The sequence below is a fragment of the Herpailurus yagouaroundi genome, unplaced genomic scaffold (genome assembly GCF_014898765.1).
Source record: "Herpailurus yagouaroundi ecotype Mexico unplaced genomic scaffold, PumYag 188, whole genome shotgun sequence".
In the NCBI taxonomy this organism is placed as follows: domain Eukaryota; kingdom Metazoa; phylum Chordata; class Mammalia; order Carnivora; family Felidae; genus Herpailurus; species Herpailurus yagouaroundi.
Window position 1 is genome coordinate 27,326,259 of NW_024412419.1, and position 21,256 is coordinate 27,347,514.

General features: G+C 41.2%; 1 protein-coding gene across 10 annotated transcripts in view; it reads left to right on the forward strand.

Moving 5' to 3' along the window:
• Positions 1-21,256, forward strand: part of LTBP1 (latent transforming growth factor beta binding protein 1) — a 406,323-nt gene that overhangs the window by 194,480 nt on the left and 190,587 nt on the right. For all 10 annotated transcript variants that reach the window (XM_040496475.1, XM_040496477.1, XM_040496480.1 and 7 more), the window contains 2 exons: positions 11,061-11,285; positions 12,662-12,936. In XM_040496475.1, coding sequence (XP_040352409.1) covers positions 11,061-11,285; positions 12,662-12,936 — 500 coding nt within the window. The remainder of the gene's footprint in view (positions 1-11,060; positions 11,286-12,661; positions 12,937-21,256) is intronic.

Genomic DNA, 21,256 nt, shown 5'->3' on the forward strand with positions numbered 1-21,256 from the left:
AGCTAAAAGGAACAGGAAATGTATTTATAAAGATTATTTCATCAAAGGACAAACAAGATCTTGAAATCTAATGTCCATAAAACCTGAAAGTAATTAAAATCATTAAGACTCTAAGGGATACAGAAAATAATATAAACACAAATAAACAGGTCAAACAAGAGGAAATAAAAACAGTAAACAAATATGTAGGGGAAATGTCAAAAATCCTTACCAAAGACACGCAAAATTAGCATTGTGATAGTATAATCCGATCACAGGTAAACTGTTACAGCTCTGAAGTGAGCATTTGGAAACTATTAAACTAGTAGAAATATTTAGAAGTGAAATCCAATTTTGACAAGATAGATGAAAATTTGATATGTCAATGATAGGTGCTGTTGATGTTAATAATATGTTTTTTCTGGAAGATTCATCTGTTGATATACTCAGCAATTCACCAACTCCACTAGATTCTACAAAGTAGCAAATGAAATAATACACAGTTTAGTACATAACCTGATTAGTTATAAGGATATGCATGTCTCTTCCTTTTCATAATGCTAGTTTAGTTTCCCCTTTTGTATGATTCCCATTGCACCCTATTCATAAAGTTGATGCTCATTTGCAGAGGCCCACGTTCACTCAGTGCTTACTATGTGCTCACTTCTAAGTGCTTGGAATATATGACCTCATTCAAGCCAAGAACTCAGCCAAGCTGGTACAGTTTTTATTGCCACTTCATAGGTGAAGACGTGGGGGACAGAGAAGTGTTAAATAAATTGCCCAAGATTATACCCCTAATGATGATGAAGCCGGGATTTGTACCTCCTGGAGGTCTGGTTCCAGTGCCTTCCTCTTAATGCCTATGCTCTTTTGTCCTTGTCATGCTGAAGCAAATACAGTGGTATAATGGGCTCATCAATGTGTTTCTTGTTCACTGTATCACCTAGCGCATTACCTTGTGTATACTAAAGTCAATAAATACTAATTTAATGCATGAGACAATAAATACTAAGATATCCTTGATGATGTTCCTTGCAGCTTTATCTGTGATAGTTAAAAAGAAATGCAGTCTAAACCAGCAGAGGAATGGCTATGTTATTTATCATCTGTCAACTTAATAGAATATTACGTAGCTCCTAAAAATGTTAAAGCTCTATAGCAATATATAGCAGGGAACAATATGGCTGTGTAGTAACAAAAGATTGCAAATGTGAACTATAGTCATGATACCTGTCACCTGGATGTCCCTGTGGGTTTCGCCTGCTCATGGGTATAGATAATATAGTGATTGTGAAAAACCCAGAGTATGCTAGCCCAAATCCCTCACCTCTTGACACAGAAACTTTATCCCCTCTGCCCCCATTCTCCCTGCGAGTATATCTGAAAATCCCTGAGGGTGCCCCGCTTGTCACCTAGTGCAGGTGGCTGCATTCACCACATAGCATCCCTTCAGGTTTTCCTGTCTGGACCCTTCGAGGTCCACTCCAGATGGAGCCCCAGGAGAGAACCCTACCCTTCCCTTTCCCAGAACTCCCAGCTCTCTGCCCTGTCTGACGCCTCTTCACATGCCATGAAAGAGCCAGACAGGTGGTAGTAGCCTGCAGAACTGGGAGAGCGGCTCTGACCCTGTCCTGCTGATTGGCTCCTGGGCCCTAAAGCAATTCTGCTTATGCCCAGATTCTCACAAGGACCATAGATGACAGAAGCTAAGTGCCAGGAGGGCAGGGAATTTGTGTTGTTGACTTACGTTTGCCAAGCGCTTGGAATAGGACATGGCCACTGGTAGATCTACATTAAATCCTCATTGAATGAGCAGACATTAGTTTTTGACCTTCTAGCCTTCACTTCTGAGCTCACTGGGGACAAGTGATCGAGCAGCACTGGGCAATCGAACTTTCTCAGTGATGGAAATTGTCTAATGCTGTGCAGCGAGTCCTGTTCATTTCCCTTTTCATTTCAGTGTTCTTGAATCTGCCTGTAGTCTTCCTCTGATGTCTGTCCTCTGATGTCCCCGAAAACCCATGTATCTATTAAAAGAACAAGGATCCCTGGTGTGATTCAACCTATGTATTTAGATCCCTGGAAAAGTTCATGAGTCTGCCTCATCTGCAACAAGATAAACCCTCCCATCTGTTTTAAGGCTTTATTAGCAAACCCTATTATGATCAATTATGAGAAACAAGCCTCTGGAAGAAGAATTTATTTATTTATAAAACATTTTTTTTAACGTTTATTTATTTTTGAGAGAGGGAGACACAGCACAAGTGGGGAAAGGGCAGAAAGAGAGGGAGAAACAGAATCTGAAGCAGGCTCCAGGCTCTGAGCTTTCAGCAGAGAACGCAACGCGGGGCTTGAACCCACGAACCATGAGATCATACCCTGAGCAGAAGTCAGTCACTTAACTGACTGAGCCACTTAGGCACCCCTGGAAGAAGAATTTAAAAGGGCTTGAGATAAGACTGTGTTGTGTGGTGAGATTTGAGGGACATCTCTTGGGTCTTCCCTCCTGAGGGCTGTGTGGCAAGAGCACAGGACCAGGATTTAGGACACCTGCGTTCTTGTGCCATTTCTGTGACTACCCAGACATGATGCCCTAAGGACAGTCAGTCTCTGTAGCTCACTATCTGTAGGATAAAGTGGTTGGATTAGATTATTTGGGAGATAATTTCTAGTGGTTCTAGTGATAATTAAGTGGTTTTGCTTGGTTCTTGGGAAAGCATTTTGCAATGATATCAAAGACAATGCCAGGCTGCACTTAATATACAACTTATTCTAACCAGTGAGAGGGCACTATTTATAACTATTTATGATGGCATTGGTTCTATGCAGATTTTTGCAGCGGTACTGTTGTAGAATATAGGGTCTCTGAGGATGAAGCCTGTTACCATGTTTATGAAACCTGTTTCACTGTCCATTAGGGGGGCAGGATTACCATTTCCCCAAAGGGGTATGCTTATATAATTCTCCCAAATGAAGTCTGCTTTTCTTAACTCCATGAGCATTTTATTAACTGCTTTGGCAACAAGAATGAAACTTACATTTGAATTGGTGTCTGATTATGCATTATAATTCAGTAAAATACACCACTTAACAGAATAACCTCAGTCACATCTACGCAAATTGCAAGGGTCTGGATACACGTTCTTCCCATTTTAAAATTTAAGTCCTGCCATTCACAGGAGATGAGATGAGGAGATCTGGATGTCACTGTGTTAACTAACTTGGTTAGACTTTTGAGAACCAGAATTTCAGGAGTGGAAAAAACCCCTGTAGATTGGATCATGGAGCTGTCCCTTTTTGCAGATGGGGACACGGTAACCCACAAAATGAAAAAATCTGCTTCAGTTTTCAAAGATTGTTTCTATAGGATACCCACCCACCCCAAGGTGTCTAGGATTCTTGTGTTTACTTTGCAGTCTGCAAATGCTGCTGTTTTTCCCCCCCCCCCCCCCAAGGATTAAAGAGCCCTGGTGTTTGGGAATTTTTAGGAGATAGCTACACTGACAGCTTCTGTGTGTGAAGGGTATGAAATAGAATTTTGTGATATCCTCGATAAGTGGAGCTCTTTAGGTTATGCAGAGTATTAGAGCAGATCACGTTTGATAGCTCGCTGCTTTGGTGAGGTTGATGATAAACGAACAGAAAGCCATAAACAAAGCTGAGATGATGAATGGCTTCATCCCAAATTGGAAGCTCTAGAGTGCATGTGTGTGGCACGGCTTCGAATCTCCTGGATTATAAACAGAACAGGGTACTGAAGCATTTGCTAATGCACACAGCATTAAAAACTAATGACATTCTTGGAATTCTTGTTTGTTTAAAGGTTGATATTTTGCATTTGTTGAGATCTGCATTGCCTTTAACTGGAGCCCGGTAACATATGCCAGTATTTGATAAGTGGGGATGGGATGCATATGGTCTTCCTAATTACCAAAGCAGGTGAAACAAAGAGATTCCCTCTGGTGGGGAGAGTGTGGTGGGCGCGTTTTTAACAAGAGCTTTACCCTTTTGCCTAAGGTTTCCTTGGACTCTGTTTTTCCCGTTTGCACGTATTACCAAGAGCACGGATCTCTTCTCTCACATGTTAAAAAAAAATCCTCTTACTAACGGAATGATTCTATATTTAATGAGTTTTAAATTAAACCTTCTGGAATTTAACTTCAATCTAGCTAAATAGTTACTGAAAAGTGTAAAGTGAGATCCAGGAACTCAATGCACATTTACAGTGCACATTTCATTTGTATACAATAGAAGATCCTACTTTTTGTTACTTAACCCTTCCTCTTTCTTTTTGCCTGGTTCAGGCTCCTGTAATTGCTATCCGCCCTGGTCCTGAGCTGTAAGTTTTTATTTATACTTTTTCTGTTTCAGTGTATCTACTTTTATTGGTTGCCCTATATCCTTGTGAGAAGAGACCGGAAGTTGACCTGTATTGGTCCTTCCACCCCAGATCTTCTCACTTTGTCCTGGTCTTCCACACTTGTGCCACATCAGTCTCCTTGTGGGTTCTAGGCCTTTCTAAGCCCTCAGGATCTTGGTTCCTGTTATTTCTTCTTTTTGCAAACACTCTTCTGCCAACTTGTTACATCACTGGATTCTTCTCCTCTTAGGCTTAAAGGCCACCTCCTTGGACAGGTTGTTCTGGCCACTGGATCTCACATGTATTCTTGGTGGAGTCTGGGAGTCAGTAGAAGTTAGTGGACAGATAACCAAGAACTGGCTGTAGGCAATTTTAGAACACAGCAATTGTAAATCTCTACGTTCCGTAAATAAAACCCACACTTAGATTTTAGTAAATGCCCACTAATCTCTGTGCTTTCTCCCTTGGCTCCTGTGTTGGGCTAGGCCCCCTCAGTTTGCCATCTTCCTGGCGTCAGAAGGATGTGACCAGCATCTTCGCTTTCAGCTCCAGGTTTTGTTTTGTTTGTTTTCGTTTTGTTTTCTAGTGCTGCCTACTGAATTCAAAGGCAAACATTCAAGTTGTTTATTTATATATATAAATAAAACAGTGGACTAGGTTCTTAAAGTGTAGTTTGTAGCATCTAATTATCATCTAATGTTTGTTACCCAAAAGCTTTAAGCAACTACACTGTTCACCCACTTTCTGGCAGTGTAGGCATGTTTGGGGGAAGAAATAAAGTGATAACTTTTACTTTCTAAAAATAGTGTGTGTGTGTGTGTGTGTGTGTGTGTGTGTGTGTGTGTGTTTTAAATACTCCAAGGGATATCAACAAAAATGCTGAAACCCTTTAAGGGAACATTATTCTTCTAATCAGAGACAATTGGGAAACTTTACGTAGTTCTTCAAATCAAAGTCATGTGTGTGTCTGTTCTGTGAAATGACAGATGTAGGTTTTTCTTCAGATAGAGGTTTGTTTTCCCTGTCCCGCCTTAGCCGCAATAACTTGAAACGGTCTGTCTGCTGGCACGAGAATCAAGGGGGTGGGTGGAGGGGCCTGGATGTTGCTGCAGGAAAGTCAAGTACATTCCTAGGGCGCCTTTTGGGGACAAGCAGCTCAAGTATTTTTATAGTCAACTGAGATAACAGGAAAGAGAGAATATGGCTTTTTTAGTATGCGTCTTGAGAAAACTCATTTGGCGCATATTTGTATACAAATTGTTAATATCTATCCATTGAACTTCCAGCTTGTGGCGCAAAATGTGACTGTTGTGTCATCCCGATTTTTTGAGTACTGCAAGTTGTTTTCTAGACCAGAGGGAATGGTGGAACACACTCAAATACTTGACAAATTTAAAACCTCCAACTTCCTGTTCTTCCAACATGGAGCCTTTGGCTCATTTTGACCTGGTATAGTAGTACTGCGAGATACATTGAGTGGTTGTCATGAAATCACACATTCTGGAATAACAGGCCGAGGACCCATATACCTCTTGTTCTTTGCAGTAGGTCCTAGGTGGCCATGTGATGCAGTATTGTGAATTATGGTGATGGCCGGCGAAATGTCAGGCCGCCACGGAGATGGGATTTCTTAGCATTCTGCGTTACGCCTCCTGGTTACACGTTCTAAAATATATGTGCCATAGCTAGACTTACAACCAGCCTTCTCAAGTCAGCCTTAAAGATAACTTACTCTTTTTCCTCTTCATGTGTTGAGATTTTTCTAGAACACTGGCAGCACAGACTGTATATCACTAGATGATTGTTTTGAGAGCGGCGTGAATTTGGAAACAGAAAGAAACCATTCATAGTTAAATCCTGAAGTTGTAGATTGATTTTTAAATTTGTTTTCTTTGACATAAAAGACTATTGAACTATAAAAAGAGTGCCTGCCACAAAGCACTGAATGTGTAGTTACTGAATTGAGGCAAAAAGAATTTGATATTGTAATTTAGATTTTAGAAAATGCTGGAACAGGCTAATAGATAGTTTACCTCTCAATCATAAATAGTTATAAATAGTGCCCTCTCACTGGTTAGAATAAGTCAGGCAGAAACTTTCCTTTATGAACAGAGAGAGACACACAAGGTTACTAGACCTCTATTCTGGATTATTGCTGTATCCCCTTAGACTGGTGCATCCTTGAAACACTTATGTGAAACCTGCCTCAGGGTTTTAAAGGTAGATTTAAACAAAACTAATTAAATTCATATTAGATTTCAAAATCTGTTGATACGAGAAATGTCTCACGGAAGTGAATTGGTTAACGCTTCTTTGAAGAGAAAAGATGGTTACAGACAGAGATGAAGTTATTTTAGTATAGATCCTAGGGAATCTACCTTAAATGCTACTATGGGACCCAATAAAGGATCTGCAGACTGAAACTGTGCAAAATGACCTTAATAATCAGTAGGAAAACGACCAGTTCCGTGACCTTTAAAATTTTTTTGTCAAAACACGAAAGCTTCCTCATTGTAAGTTATAAATGTATAGGGGAATGCAAAAAAGAAGTGCAACTAATGTTAATGCCCTCTAATTTAAAATGTTAGAAACACTAAGAATTAGTGTTTTATTTCTTTGAGTAGAACTTATCAAGAGTAGTTTGAATAGTTTGCTTTCATCTCGTTGTGTAACTTACGACGTGGAGTATCTTTTCTCTGCCACAGTGACTTGTCCTGGTCCTTCCTGAGTTTGGATCCACTCCTAACATGTTATCTTTGGTGCTTTCACAGCTGTGAACTGAGCGTTCCTTCCATGCCACTTCCTCTGGGACATCTTCATTTTTTTCCCTCATCACCACTTTCCAATTTCAGTTCCACTGTTACCACTTTTTATTTTTTCATTACACTTTGATTTTGTGTTGGCCCCATACCCTCTTTTGATTATGCACTTGTGTAAAAATGTCCTATGAGTTTATTACCCTGAGATGAGGGGGCAACGCACCTCCCTGTTTGCTGTCTGTGCACGAATTGAACAATATATGTGTCGGGACCTGTTGCCGACAGACTTGGAAGAAGCACGACTGATGAGAGCTCGTGCTCCACGAGTGTCATTCACGCAGGAAAAAGCTAGCAGTAAAGTTTGTGCTTTATGTAATTCAGCATTAATACACTATGACAACTAAAGTTGGAACTGTGTCATTGGGGAGACTGGTGTTAGGTAACTAAACTGTGGCCACTGAGATCCAAGAGTACTGGAACTATGCAAAGTGAAGAGTGCCTTATTCTGGTCAATTGTTTGTAGTACATTTAAATCTTGGCCTGGCTCTCCTTGCCCATTACATGTTGAGCACACCCACTGTAGCCAAGTGTTCTAGAAATTGAAATCGGAAGTGAACTAGGACTAATCAAGTGTTTGACTCAACATGGAGTCAGCTTTGACTTCTCTTCCCTAGCACCTCAGGCACTGGAGAAAGCATATGTCACATTCCATCCAGCATGGGCAGGCCCCGGACACAGTTTCTAGGCAGCTACGTTGGTCATTTTCCTGGCTCTTTCCTTCCTCCTCTGCCGTCTCCTCTCTTCTGCAGCCCGTTTGTCACTTCCTGTGTCCCATCTCCATGCTGTACTGATTTCTCCTTCTATCATTGTATTTGTGTATGACTCTGTTCTCATTGCTGTGATCTTAATCTGGGTGTTTGTCAACTTGTATTTCAAGTAGTGTCCTAACTGAATTCCCCACCTTCACTCACTATTCCAACTACTCTCACATGCCATCACAAGAGGAGTCTTCCTGGAACAGTCTTTGAGTCTTCCTGAATTCTGTCCTTAAAGCTTCTGAGCTCCCTTACTGATTGTAGAATAAAACCCACACTTCTTACGAGGAGGACTTTAAGAGCTTGCATTGTCTGACTTGACTCAACCCATTTTATTACTTGACCCCTTGCCTCAGGAACCCAAGGTTTTAACAAGACAGCCATACTCATTATCTCCCAAATATGCCTGCCTCCTTCTTTACACATATTATTTTCCCAAAAGGCACTTCTGTGTTTATGAATCTTGCCCAGTTTCAAAGACTTATCCCAAAGTCCCAAAGACTTATCCCTGTAAAGTCTATTGTGACTTTCCCAGAAATGAGTTTTCTCTTCTCTGATATTCCACAGGATTTACATTTTATATTTTCTGATTGTCACTTATATGCTGATCTGTAATGATAGTTACCATGTATTAGCTCCTCAGTTTTTTTTTGTTCTTGAAGGGCAGGGACTGAATCTTCTGTGGCACCTAGAATGGTATTTGCCAAAGTGGTAGGCATGAATTGTTTCATTGCTTCATCCAGTATTTCATTGATCTCCAGCTTTCTTCTTTTTTTTTAATGTTTGTTTGTTTAGAGAGCAGGGGAGGGGCAGAGAGAGAGAGAGAGAGAGAGAGAGAGAGAGAGAATCGCAAGCAGGCTCTACACTCTCAGCACAGAGGTGGACATGGTTTCAGTCTCACGAACTGTCAGATCATGACCTGAGCCGAAATCAAGAGTTGGATGCTTAATTGACTGAGCCTCCCAGGTGCCTCTCCAGCTTTTTTCTAAAAGCTGAACTACATGCTGGAAGTAAAACATACCAAGAGGAAACCCGTGATCGCAGAACTCTAGTTGAATGACGCATACAGAAAGGTAGTCAGACAACTAACTCATGCAGTAGTAAGCTCAGTGAGCTTACTTGTGATGAGTAGCCAATGAGAACCCATGGAGGTCCAGAGGAGGGGTACCAAACCCAGATGAAGGACAATTGGGAATGCTTCTAGAAGAGGTGAGGGTTAAACAGAGTCTAAAAGATAAGTAGGAGTTAGGTAGCTGAGGGGGACAGAAGGGAAAGAGGGTTCAAGCCAAGGACACAGGGTGGATAAAGCACTAGAGGTTCTCTGCAAACTGAAGAAATGAATGAAAGTTAGTGTAGTGGAGTAAAAGAGAATGAGGTGAGATTTATAAGTGATAAAGTTTTATAAGGAACAGAGGCCCTGTGATGAGAGAGAAATGGACATACTTGATGAATGTTGACAAGGGAGGAGTTCTAGGCCTGGACGTTTGGATGGGTGAAATGGGGGAGCAGCAGTCTGGTTTCTGTTAAGGACCACTTGGTGAATGGAAGTATTGGGGGAAGGTGAGGAGTTCGATTTTGGACCTTTCTAGTTTGAGTCATGTGTGGAATATCTACACGAAGATACATTGTAGTAGATGGTTTGGAACTCAGCAGAAAGCTTTGGTTAGGAAATACCAATTTGGGGGTGCCTGGGTGGCGCAGTCGGTTAAGCGTCTGACTTCAGCCAGGTCACGATCTCGCGGTCCGTGGGTTCGAGCCCCGCGTCAGGCTCTGGGCTGATGGCTCAGAGCCTGGAGCCTGTTTCCGATTCTGTGTCTTCCTCTCTCTCTGCCCCTCCCCCGTTCATGCTCTGTCTCTGTCCCAAAAATAAATAAATAAACGTTGAAAAAAAAATTAAAAAAAAAAAGAAATACCAATTTGGATGACATCACCATCTAACACAGTAAAATCATAGAAACAGTGTGTGTAGAATTAGTAAGGACGAGAGGTTAAGAACAAGACTTAAAACATAACAGTACTTAAAAGGCATAGAGATGGAGTCTGCAAAGAATATTTCTGCAATGGTCTGAGAGGAAGGAGCACAAATAGATGAGTGAGATGTGATGGAAACCAAGGGAAAAATGAAATCCATCTATTGGGTTTAGCAACATGGAGCCCGTGAGTGATCTTGGCAAGAGTAGTGTCATGTAGAAGAGAGGTAGGGAGAGGGAAGCACAACCTGGTCCAAGCTAGATGGTAGTGTGTCGAGGCAGTTCTTTTGAAAGGTTGGTCTTAAAAGAGGAGAAGACTTAAAAGAGAGTAGAAGCTGGAAGGAAATGGAGTTGAGGCACTTTTACTGTTCAAGTTGGTAGGAGTCTGATTATGTTAAGAGGCTGATAGGAAGAATTTTAGTTAATTAGGAGGTTGACTAAAAGCTGAATTTAGCCAGAATTTAAAACTCTTCTTAAAATTCTTTACCCCACGTGTCCTTTTATCTTTCTTTATTCTTAATCAGTTAAAGCCCATACTACTAATCACTCTGGTACTTCTCAGTTTCACTGTGGTCTATCCCAAGGAGATTGCATATTCCTATAAAGCAGGATTCAGGCTCTTCTCCCTGATTCTGGGTAGCACTTAGTTCCATGTCTTACGAAGAGAATACCTGTATCAAGAGATGTTTTAAACGCTCATTTGTTTGTTTATTCTTTGAGGAAATCATGTCTGCTGTGTGCCAGGAATTATTCTAGGTGCTGAGGATGTAAAAATCTCTAAGCTAGACAGATCACTTTTTCCCAAGGACTTTATAGTCTGGGGAGACAGTTAAATAAGTAATACACTACAAAATCAAGGTAATTATAGGATGCAACAGATACTGAAAAGGACACTGTGATAGATAATAATCCTGAGTGGCTACTTTGAATTCTTTCCCTTGTCAGGGAGAACAACCACAAGCAATTGGAGAGTTAAATGACTTTAGGTGGGAAGAAAAAGATAGTAATAGTCCATTGTTTTCATAGTGTAGTGACTTCTTTGTTGACTGTTACTAAAGTCATCAGGAATATGATGATTATCATGGGCTGTGGGTTTTGGGGATTCTGTTGATTGGTTGTTACTTAGCATTTCAGAAACTACCCACCTGTCCCCATTTTCTCTTTTCCCTTGTAGTAATTTGCCATCTTCCATGTATGAATGGTGGCCAGTGCAGTTCAAGAGACAAATGCCAGTGCCCTCCAAATTTCACAGGGAAGCTTTGTCAGATCCCGGTCCATGGTGCCAGTGTGCCTAAACTTTACCAGCATTCTCAGCAGTCAGGCAAGGCATTGGGAACGCACGTCGTCCACTCTACACATACCTTGCCTCTGACCATGACTAGCCAACAAGGAGTCAAAGGTAAGGTTATTTATTTTCTTCTTGCCCATTCATCAGATGTCTGTTAACCTGCCTAACTCATGTGGAAGCACGTATCTGCAGATGGCGGGACTGGTATTGAAAGAGAAAGAAGTGTGTGCTCTGTGGCCTGGGAAATGGTGGCAGGGACAGAAAATGGGCTCAGGTATGTGGCTGCAGTACTTTCTAGGCCATAGAGATTTAGTATCTAGGAAATAAAGTGCAAAGGAGCCCATCCTTTTATGCTGGCTTTTAGCACCAAGAGCTGTTACATTCATGTTTCTGGCAGGGCCTAGGAAATAGAAAGATGAGCAAGGCAGTGTTCAGACTCATATAGGACTAATGAGCTAGTGGATTGCCTAGTACCTGCTGGTGAGTATCAAGTTTATTTTGTAGTAGAAGAGCGCTTGGTTTTAGTTATGAACGATCAGTTAACCTCACTGGGCTTCAATTTATTCATCTGTAGAGGAAGGTAAAGTAGGTCACTTGGAGCTTAGAAATTCTATGACTAACTCATTCTTTCAAACCTGGCATCTCTTACACATGAACAATTTTTGAAAAGGGGTCAGAGAAGTGTTAAGGCCTTTAGTCTTTAAAAATTGAATGTTAGTTAGCATCAGAAGATGAAATTTTATTTGGAAGTTGCAGAAAGTAAATACAGATATAAAATATCACGTGTAAGTAGTTTCCATAGTTCAGGAGTCCCACAGGTATGGACATGCCATGACATTCAGGATAAGGGAATTATGCCTTGTGGAACTGTATTTCCTCTTTTGACATAGAAAGGTAAATCTTACAAGTTTGGCAATAGAAACATTGAGAAATGCAAAAGTAAACTCTTGAGCCTTTACTACTGTCCTTTGATAAAGTGTACCCACCTGTGACCACAGGCAGCATGAAGTTTATTTATTTTGAGATGGAGCGAGAGAGCGCGCATGTGTGTGCGTGCACAAGCAGGGGAGGGGCAGAGAGGAGAGACAGAATCCCACTAGGCTCTGCACCATCAGCGCAGAGCCCGATGTAGGGCTCAAACCCATGAACATCGAGATCATGACCTGAGCTGAGATCAAGAGTTAGATGCCTAACCGACTGAGCCATGCAGCGCCCCCCCCCCCCAGAATATTCTTGTCTTATGAATGTGTTACTGTGAAAGGTTTTAATGTCTCTTTATACATCCAGTTTTACTCTTTAAAAGACACAAATCCAGGTTTAATTTGTGTTTTGAGTGTACCCTTTTATTCTCCAGAATTGATGGCTGTGCAGCAAAAATACATACACACTAGGTGTACTATAAAGTTTATGTGGGTGTCTGTATTTGCTCTCATGCTGACTCACTTGTTAATTATTCACGACTAAAATTTTCTCCTAATCTCTTTTAGTGAAATTTCCTCCCAACATAGTCAATATCCATGTGAAACACCCTCCGGAGGCTTCAGTTCAGATACATCAGGTTTCAAGAATTGATGGCCCAACAGGCCAGAAGACAAAAGAAGCTCAAGCGGGCCAATCCCAAATCTCTTACCAAGGGCTTCCCGTCCAGAAGACCCAGACCGTACATTCCACGTACTCTCACCAGCAGGTCATTCCCCACGTCTACCCTGTGGCTGCTAAGACGCAGCTTGGCCGGTGCTTCCAGGAAACCATTGGGTCACAGGTAAGCAACATTGCCCCGTCCATTTGGGTAATGCATTGTAGATATGGCATTTTAATAGGAAAGCCAGACTTGGCAAAATGGTTTTCAATAGATGGGGTTGACAAACTGACCCCTGGGCCTATTTTTTGTAAATACAGGTTTATTGGGACATAGCCACATCCATTCATTTACATACTGTCTGTCCTTCCATGCTGTTGGCAACAGTTACATAGCGTTGGTGAGATCATGGGGTCCCCAAATCCTGAAATAAGGCCTGTAAAGCTCTTGACAGAAAAAGTTTGCTGAACTCAGTCTATAATATTAAGTAGTGATCTTCCAGAAATGCTTCCAGAAGTCCATGATTGCCTGTTTATATATTTTTTCACTTAAGGTGATCTGTGAATAAAATAAGTCAGGCATGAGATATGGTATGTGAGATGTATTCTGCAAAGATGTTTGAAACATTTATGCCTTTTTGCAACAGTTTGTAGGTTGTAGGTACAGAGGAATTTTGACCCCTTTGTGCAGTGATAACTTGGCATCTTCTTTCTGCTAATAAAAATTCGTAACTACCATGGCAATGCAGGAATTGTTTGACGTGCATTTTAATATTGAATTTGCACGCCACTTTAGGCCTATATTTATATCATAAAGTGAGAGAAAGGCTGAGTTTTCTTTAAAACTCACTGTTGAATATACATAGCAAAGACAATATAAATATATTGGTTCCCAACCATGTTGTGCTACTTGCTTTCGGATCACATGATAATGTTGTGGCTTTTTCCTGTGGTTCTGCTCTTGTCATTTCATATGGTTTGGATCCCCCATGAGAAGAGTCGGTGAGATAAATGTATTATTATTCCTCTGTTGTTACCTGATTATTAGAAAATTAGTGTGTGTGTGAAGTATTTGTAGGTAATAGAGTCAGTTGTTACTGCTTTAGAAACCTAGAAAATGCTTTTTAGGTACTAGACAAGTGTATGGTAGGGTTGTAATCTTTCTTCGGGGGCAGTAAAACAAAATTGGTTTATAGACCCAGCTAGAAAAGAGAACCCATGTGAATAGAGTTAAAGGTCTTGGCTAGAGCTATGGCCCCAGCAGTAGGTGCTAGGAGACCAGCTTCCTTATCTGTAAGGTAGAGATAAGAATATGGGGGTTTGTCAAGATGAGACATGTAATGTGTCTGCTTTGCAAATGTTGTAGAACTCTGCAAATATTAGCTCAGAAGGTACTTATCTATCCAGATAGTCAAACTTAAAAATATTTGAGTAGGTGATTGCTTTTGTCCTGTAATTTTAGTAAAGCAAGGAAGGCTTGATCCCCCAAACACCACCTTTGTTGTCTGCCTACAGATACCTGAAATGCTCACTGAAGGGAACCTATTCATTCCTCAGTTGAAGACCAGGTTTAAGCAAATGCTTCTTGGAGAAGGAACATCATCAATTTAAATGTAGCTTAGAAGTAAAGACTGGATTTTGTGCTAAGGTCAGGTTTTGGTAGGGATAGTGGGGCTGAAGATAAACTTCATACTTCACAATGTTGCCCCAGAGTAGCCTTGGAGAGAGAGGGTGATATTGGTGCCATTTGCATTGTTTAGCCATTCCAGCTTAGATTGGTCATGAGAAAGGAAAAGGCAGGTCCTTTTAAAACTCTGTGCCCAGTATATTTCTCCCTAATTTCCAAGTTGGACACAGAGCCTAAAAAGCAAGAAAATGAGGTATTAACAAACTTACCAGTTTTGTATAATAGTAGGCTGAGGATTGCGAACTAGAAAGGATAAAAACAAACTATTTACTTTCAAGCGTAAGCTGGACAGTACAGTCAAAGTGAGCTGGATAATTGGTAGAGTTCCCCAAATAATTCAAACTCCGTGGAATACTTTTGCCTTATCTGGATACTCTTCTGACTTCTGGTCAGAATGATCCAGACAGTGATCTCAGTTCTTAATTTATTTTGCGTGTGTAGTCACTAATACCCAGCTTCAAAATAAGACCTGTTTTCAAGAAAACACTCTTACTGAGAAATGTTGCTGCGTGCCTATGATTGTCTAGTAATTTGTGTAGTTAGGATGATCGAGACATTAAAAAATACATTTCTGGCAAATAGTCAATAGTATATAAGACGTGTCCCTACAGAGGTGCTGGAAAATATGTGTGCTTTCTAGCTATAGTTAGTTTGCAAACAAAGCTCCACGAGGTGGTGTAGGTAGATTTTTGAATGAATTGCAGAAACAACTGTGTAAATGCTCCTTCGGTGTGCATTGCGTTGCTTAGTGGGAACACTCTCATTAGCTGCAGATTTTGGCTCTTGAGACTTCGAATGCCTTAGAGTTATCAGTAACTGTGTTTATGTGTTACCATGAGAGGTCACATACGAAACAAATTTGGCAGAAACTGCCTTTGTGTCTATGGCACATTCTAATAGTAAACTTGGGGTTGAAAGTTGAACATGAGCTATGATCATGTATTTAAGTTCAGGGCATCTTTGTATAGTGGAATGTCAGGAATTGCTTCAGTGGTAGAGGAAAATGCATGATTGGTTAGGAAGGCAAGCTCCCACAGAAGTGAGGGAGAAGAATTAAAGGAAAGAGAACATGGCAAGAAATGGAGAAGGGAGTGTTAGGAAATACCAGAGAAGTGAAATAGCTTGGGATTCCTGGCATGCATTTGTACAGATAACAAGCCCCTTACACCTGAGGCATAGTGTGATATAAATGACTTAGTATCAAGGTAACACTTTCATGAAGCCCCCTTCACCATGCAGTCAAATTCAGAATTGTTTCAAGTGGGACAACTGACATTATGTGCCTCCTGATGTGACACAGTATGGAGTTTCCACATCATCCTTGAAGTATTCTTGCCAAAAATATTTAACCTGAATCTAATAAAGCCTTTACACCTAACCTGTCTAGCTCATAGGCAAAGGGGAAACAAACTAAAAACATCACACACATATCTCCTCCAGCAGACAGATTCATAATGTAGGATATTATAACCTGGCTTCTTCAAAGAAAAAATCTTCTCATGAGGGAAAACAAGAAAAGCAGAGTGACTTTTCTAGAAAGAGACAAATGAGACCCAATGACAAATGTAACATATGAACCTTAATCAACTCTTAGTTAGAAATACACACACACACACACGCACACACACACACACACACACACACACACACACACAACACCTGGCTCCAAAGGATATTGGAGAAATCTAAATAGGGCTGGATATTAGATGATATTCTGGAATTACTATTATTTAGGTAGGATAATGATGTGGGGGTTATGTAGGACCATTCCTTATTCTTGAGAGATGAATGTTAAAAGTTTTAGGGGTAAAACGCCATGATGGTTATGGTTTATTTTCAAATGCATTTCATACACAAATAAGACAAAATTGGAATAGTTGTTGACCCTGAGAGGTAGGTATTCAAGTGACTGTCTCAGAATATGTGAAAGTTGCTTGAGGAAAAGAAACAAAAATGATAACTTTCTAGACTTAGAGTAATCAAATTTTAAGTTGAACTCGAAAGCTGTAACTTTGATACATTTTATGAATTTTTAGAGAGTAATTTTAAAAGTTTCAACTTAGGAAAGAATGGGGTGGGTGGATGTGGGGATGGTAGACATGAGGAGGCCACGGAAGAGACGTTGGCTTCGGTCCATTTGTGAATTGACCAGGGTCCAATCTAAGAAGTTAACTTGAAAATAAAGATGAATTCCTGAGCTTTTGTAAAGAATCAAGCATCAGGATTTGATTATTGGCTGTTGTGGGGGATTTAAAAAAAAAAAAAGGATGTGATAAGTTGGACCATTCTGAACTTCCTTGCTTCAGAAATCAGATAAATGCTCACAATGATTGATTAACCCTGGGGGAGGGTTGTAAGATGAAGATGAGTAGCTACATCTTTGTTTTTTTTTTTTTAATATTTTTTTTTCAACGTTTATTTATTTTTGGGACAGAGCGAGACAGAACATGAATGGGGGAGGGGCAGAGAGAGAGGGAGACACAGAATCGGAAACAGGCTCCAGGCTCTGAGCCATCAGCCCAGAGCCTGACGTGGGGCTCGAACTCACGGACCGCGAGATCGTGACCTGGCTGAAGTCGGATGCTTAACCGACTGCGCCACCCAGGCGCCCCTACATCTTTGTTTTAAGCAGCCCCATCCTTGACTGACATCAAGAGTGGTGCGTTCTTGAGTATCAGTCAGGAAGTCTAATGCTGTTTCAGAGATGGAGCGAGAGCAGATGAGTGGAGAAGATTCATTGAGCAGCAAATAGCTCTAGTGGTGATAAATTTGTGAGAACAGGGGACATTTCTTTGGCTTGTATTATGAAGAGAAAAGAGCAGGAATAATGGGATTGGGAATTTATAATGTCACACACTTGACAGAGTGTGGCAAGATGTGGGGGGGGGGGTAGAGCTGGGGGAGGAATCAGGCCTATCGTTTTACTGTTGGAGAAAGTGATGTTCCATCTTTTAAGTCCTAAAAATAACTTCTTCTTTAGATCACATAGAGTATTGATTTCTGTGTGAATCGAGCTGGGTACAGGCCATTGCTAAATTCATATTCAAGTATTAAAAGAGCAGAAATTAATAGAATGCATGGTATGGCTAAGAGGATGGATTTCTTGAATGTAAATCGAATCTGAAGCAGTTAACAAGTCATAATTTTGGCAGTTATCTCTCTGTGCTACCTGAAGTAGATGTGGGGGGGGGTGTTCTCTGTATATATTTGAAAACATTTTGGAAAGTCTACTCACTGTATAGATGAAGTTAGAATTACAATTTCCGATGGTTAAAATTACCAACTATTTTTAGGAAAATCTTGTGTTATTTCACATGCTGGAAATGTGAACATTTCCGTGCTGGTTTTCATCTCTAAGGAGAGGCCAAATTTCAGAAAATACCCCCTCAATTTCTTTTTGCATCACAGGGACATTGAATATGTATACTTTTTCTGTTGTACAAGGGTTTCCTTTGTTTTAAGTTGGTTCTCTTAATAGTGACCCACATTTGAAACTTACTTGGCATTTGAGTGTCTGTTTTACGCAGGTTTTATTTGTTGCCCCGTTGCTGGCAACAAACATTTGCAGTGACCTAATGATGCCAGATGGTATGAAAAGACCCTGTCTGAGAAGTGTTTAGAATCACGAGGTAGGGCTTGGGGTCCAATGTCCATGCTTGGGTCTGCCTTTGCCTGGTTGTGCAATCATGTGCTGTTTTAAATGTGGGAACATGCCCCTTAATTAGACACAGACGTACAAGACGAGACAAAAAATCCAGATTCTTCAAGACCTTCCTTTTGCACATGCCAAAAGAACAGAAAATTCCGCATATAAACACCTGAGTTAACAAAGAACAGAAATACTGGAAAACCTGAAGTAGGTCTAAACAGAAAAGATATTTTTAGTACAGTGCTTTAGCACAGATAAAGATGCTCAAGCAACACCCAAACCTGCTTGCAACCATAAAATGCCCGTAACAGTTAAAAAAACAAAACAAAACCGTAAGAAACAAACTCTGCGTTTTCGTTTAAATTCTCTAATATGTATTCACTACAAAAAAAAAAAAAGTAATAATCCTTATGTGGATTAAGGAGAGAAGAGAGCAGTACTTGTGAAATCCTGACATTACTGGAAAAGCCTTTATTTCCTTTCCTTCCCGGTCATACAAATAAGAAGAGCAGGAGCAAAACTGAGTTAAGATGACTTGAGAATTATTTGGGGGTCCTCCTAGAGGTTCTAGAAGTTGTTCCCACAGTTCTCTTTAGACAGGAAAAATGGAAACCGGATGGGCCATTGGAGAAAAAGTTTATATAATTGGAGATAGGTCTCTTTTGGCAGATAAATTCCATAACATCCTCAGGCTCTAAATCTTAGTCCTAACACACACACACACACACACACACACACACACAATTTTTGAAGGGCCAAACAAATGGACTTGACTTTTGTTTAAAAAAACTTTTTTTTTTTTTCAACGTTTATTATTTTTGGGACAGAGAGAGACAGAGCATGAACGGGGGAGGGGCAGAGAGAGAGGGAGACACAGAATCGGAAACAGGCTCCAGGCTCCGAGCCATCAGCCCAGAGCCCGACGCGGGGCTCGAACTCCCGGACCGCGAGATCGTGACCTGGCTGAAGTCGGACGCTTAACCGACTGCACCACCCAGGCGCCCCTAAAAAAACTTTTTTTAAAGTAACCATCATGGAGAAATTAACAAGAAACCGTGATCTCATCAAAGTGGGAACTCTCCTAATTACACGGCTGAAAGTACTTTTTATCTTTCTTTTTTTTTTTTTTTTAATTTATTTATTTCTTTTGAGAGTGAGAGACAGCGCCAGTGGAGAGAGGGGCAGAGACAGTGAAAGGGAGGGAGGATAAGAATCCCAAGCAGGCTCTGGTTCCATGCTGTCAGCGCAGAGCCCAGTCCCTGGCTCACTCGATCTCACCAACCGTGAGAACATGACCTGAGCCATAATCAAGAGTCAGGTGCTTAACTGACTGAGCCACCCAGGTGCCCCTGAAAGTACTTTTTTAAAAAGTCTCGGGGCACCTGGGTGGCTCAGTCGGTTAAGCATCCAACTTCGGCCGAGGTCATGTTCTCACAGTTCGTGAGTTCAAGTTCTGCGTCCGGCTCTGTGCTGATAGCTTGGAGCCTAGAACCTGCTTCGGATTCTGTATCTCCCTCTCTATCTCCTCCTCCCTTGTTCATGCTCTGTCTCTCTCTCTCTTGCAAAAATAAATATTAAAAAAATTTTTTTAAAGGTTCAATTTTCTGTGACAGGACTTTGAAGAAGAATATTTCTTGGTTTCTACCACACAACAGCCAGTGAGAAAGTAGGGAAGCAGATGCTTGGTCTGTGAGTTCCACAAGGCAGAAAAGCTACGTATGGATAGATACTGATGTGGATTGATACTACAGACAGACTGTAGACTTTGCAAATCTGTTCGCAGTGAGGATGAGAATTCAGTGCTCAATTAAAGGAGCTGGGAGAGTATGTTCTGCTTAGAAACCTATTCTTTAATTTCCACAAAGTCCCCTCTGCTGTGACCTAAGAGCATTGTGAGGATGAGGCCTAAAAGTAGGGTAAAAGACGTGGTTTAGGATATACTGACAGGGGTGATGCTAGAGTCATTGTGACACTCTTCACATTGGCTATTTCCCTAAACTGAGTCTACAAGCTACATAAATCGATGAGACTTCTAAAGAAGTAATAACTAGGAGCGCCTGGTTGGCTTAGTAGGTTGAATGTCTGACTTCAGCTCAGGTCATGATCTCCTGGCTTGTGAGTTCGAGCCCCATCTCAGGCTCTTGGCTGACGGTGCAGAGCCTGCTTCAGATCCTCTGTCCCCCTCTCTCTCTGCTTCTCTCTCTCTCTCAAAAAATAAGTAAAACATTTAAGAAGGAATAACTATAAGACATTTTACCAAAGACGCTTGGCCTCTCACTTACATATCATCCCTTATGTGGGAAGGAGAACTGGGTCAGCATTGGGTACAGGTGTGTATGTGGCCCTCACCCCTTACCCATTTCCCCAGCCACATGCTTTTGGGGGCAGGTCTGTCCCTGGTGAACTTGGCCTTCATCTTCTTGCAGAAGTACTGCGGGGCAGTGAGTGGGAAAGGCAGGGCCAGTGCTACCAGACATCTGCCTTCTCTGTGAGCAGAGAGCCCCAATGGGGTATGCTGATTGCATTTACTGAAGTTTGGCCTCCTTCAGGTGGAATAAACCATTAACACCAGGCCCTTCTTATGACATCTGGGTTTTTCTTCAGTGTCCCACTCAAATACTCCTTTGACATAATCTAAGAAATATTTAATTGAGTGTTAGTGAGTCTGGTTGTCTTCAGTGGCTCTAAAATGGCCACCCTTGCCAAACCTTACCTGTGTCAACTGCGGAGGTATCACCGAAGGTGTCACACACGTGTCAGCGATGGGTGCCTGGAGCTCTCCAGTGTTGGCTGGTCTGGTTCCAGCAGCCTTTGCCAGACAGACTTCATTCAGGGCCTCTCTTCATTCGAGTTTAAAAGATCAGTAAAGACCCAAAGGGAGAAGGAGCTGTATGTGAAAGAGAATGTGTCTGCATATCTCTGGGCTTCTGCCAGTGGCCAGGGAAACTGCTAGCTTTACTTGGGGAATGTGGGACTAAGACATTAGGATAATCAAAATATAGATTCTTAGAACTGAAATAGGCTACTTGAGAGAATGGATGATGACCTAGATGCATTACCCTTCCTACTGCCTGATGCCGGTCTTTACCTAGGCCAATGTCTGCACCTATGCACGTCAGCTTTGGCTGTTCCCTCACCCTAATCTCTTTAATAGCCAAGTTTATGCTT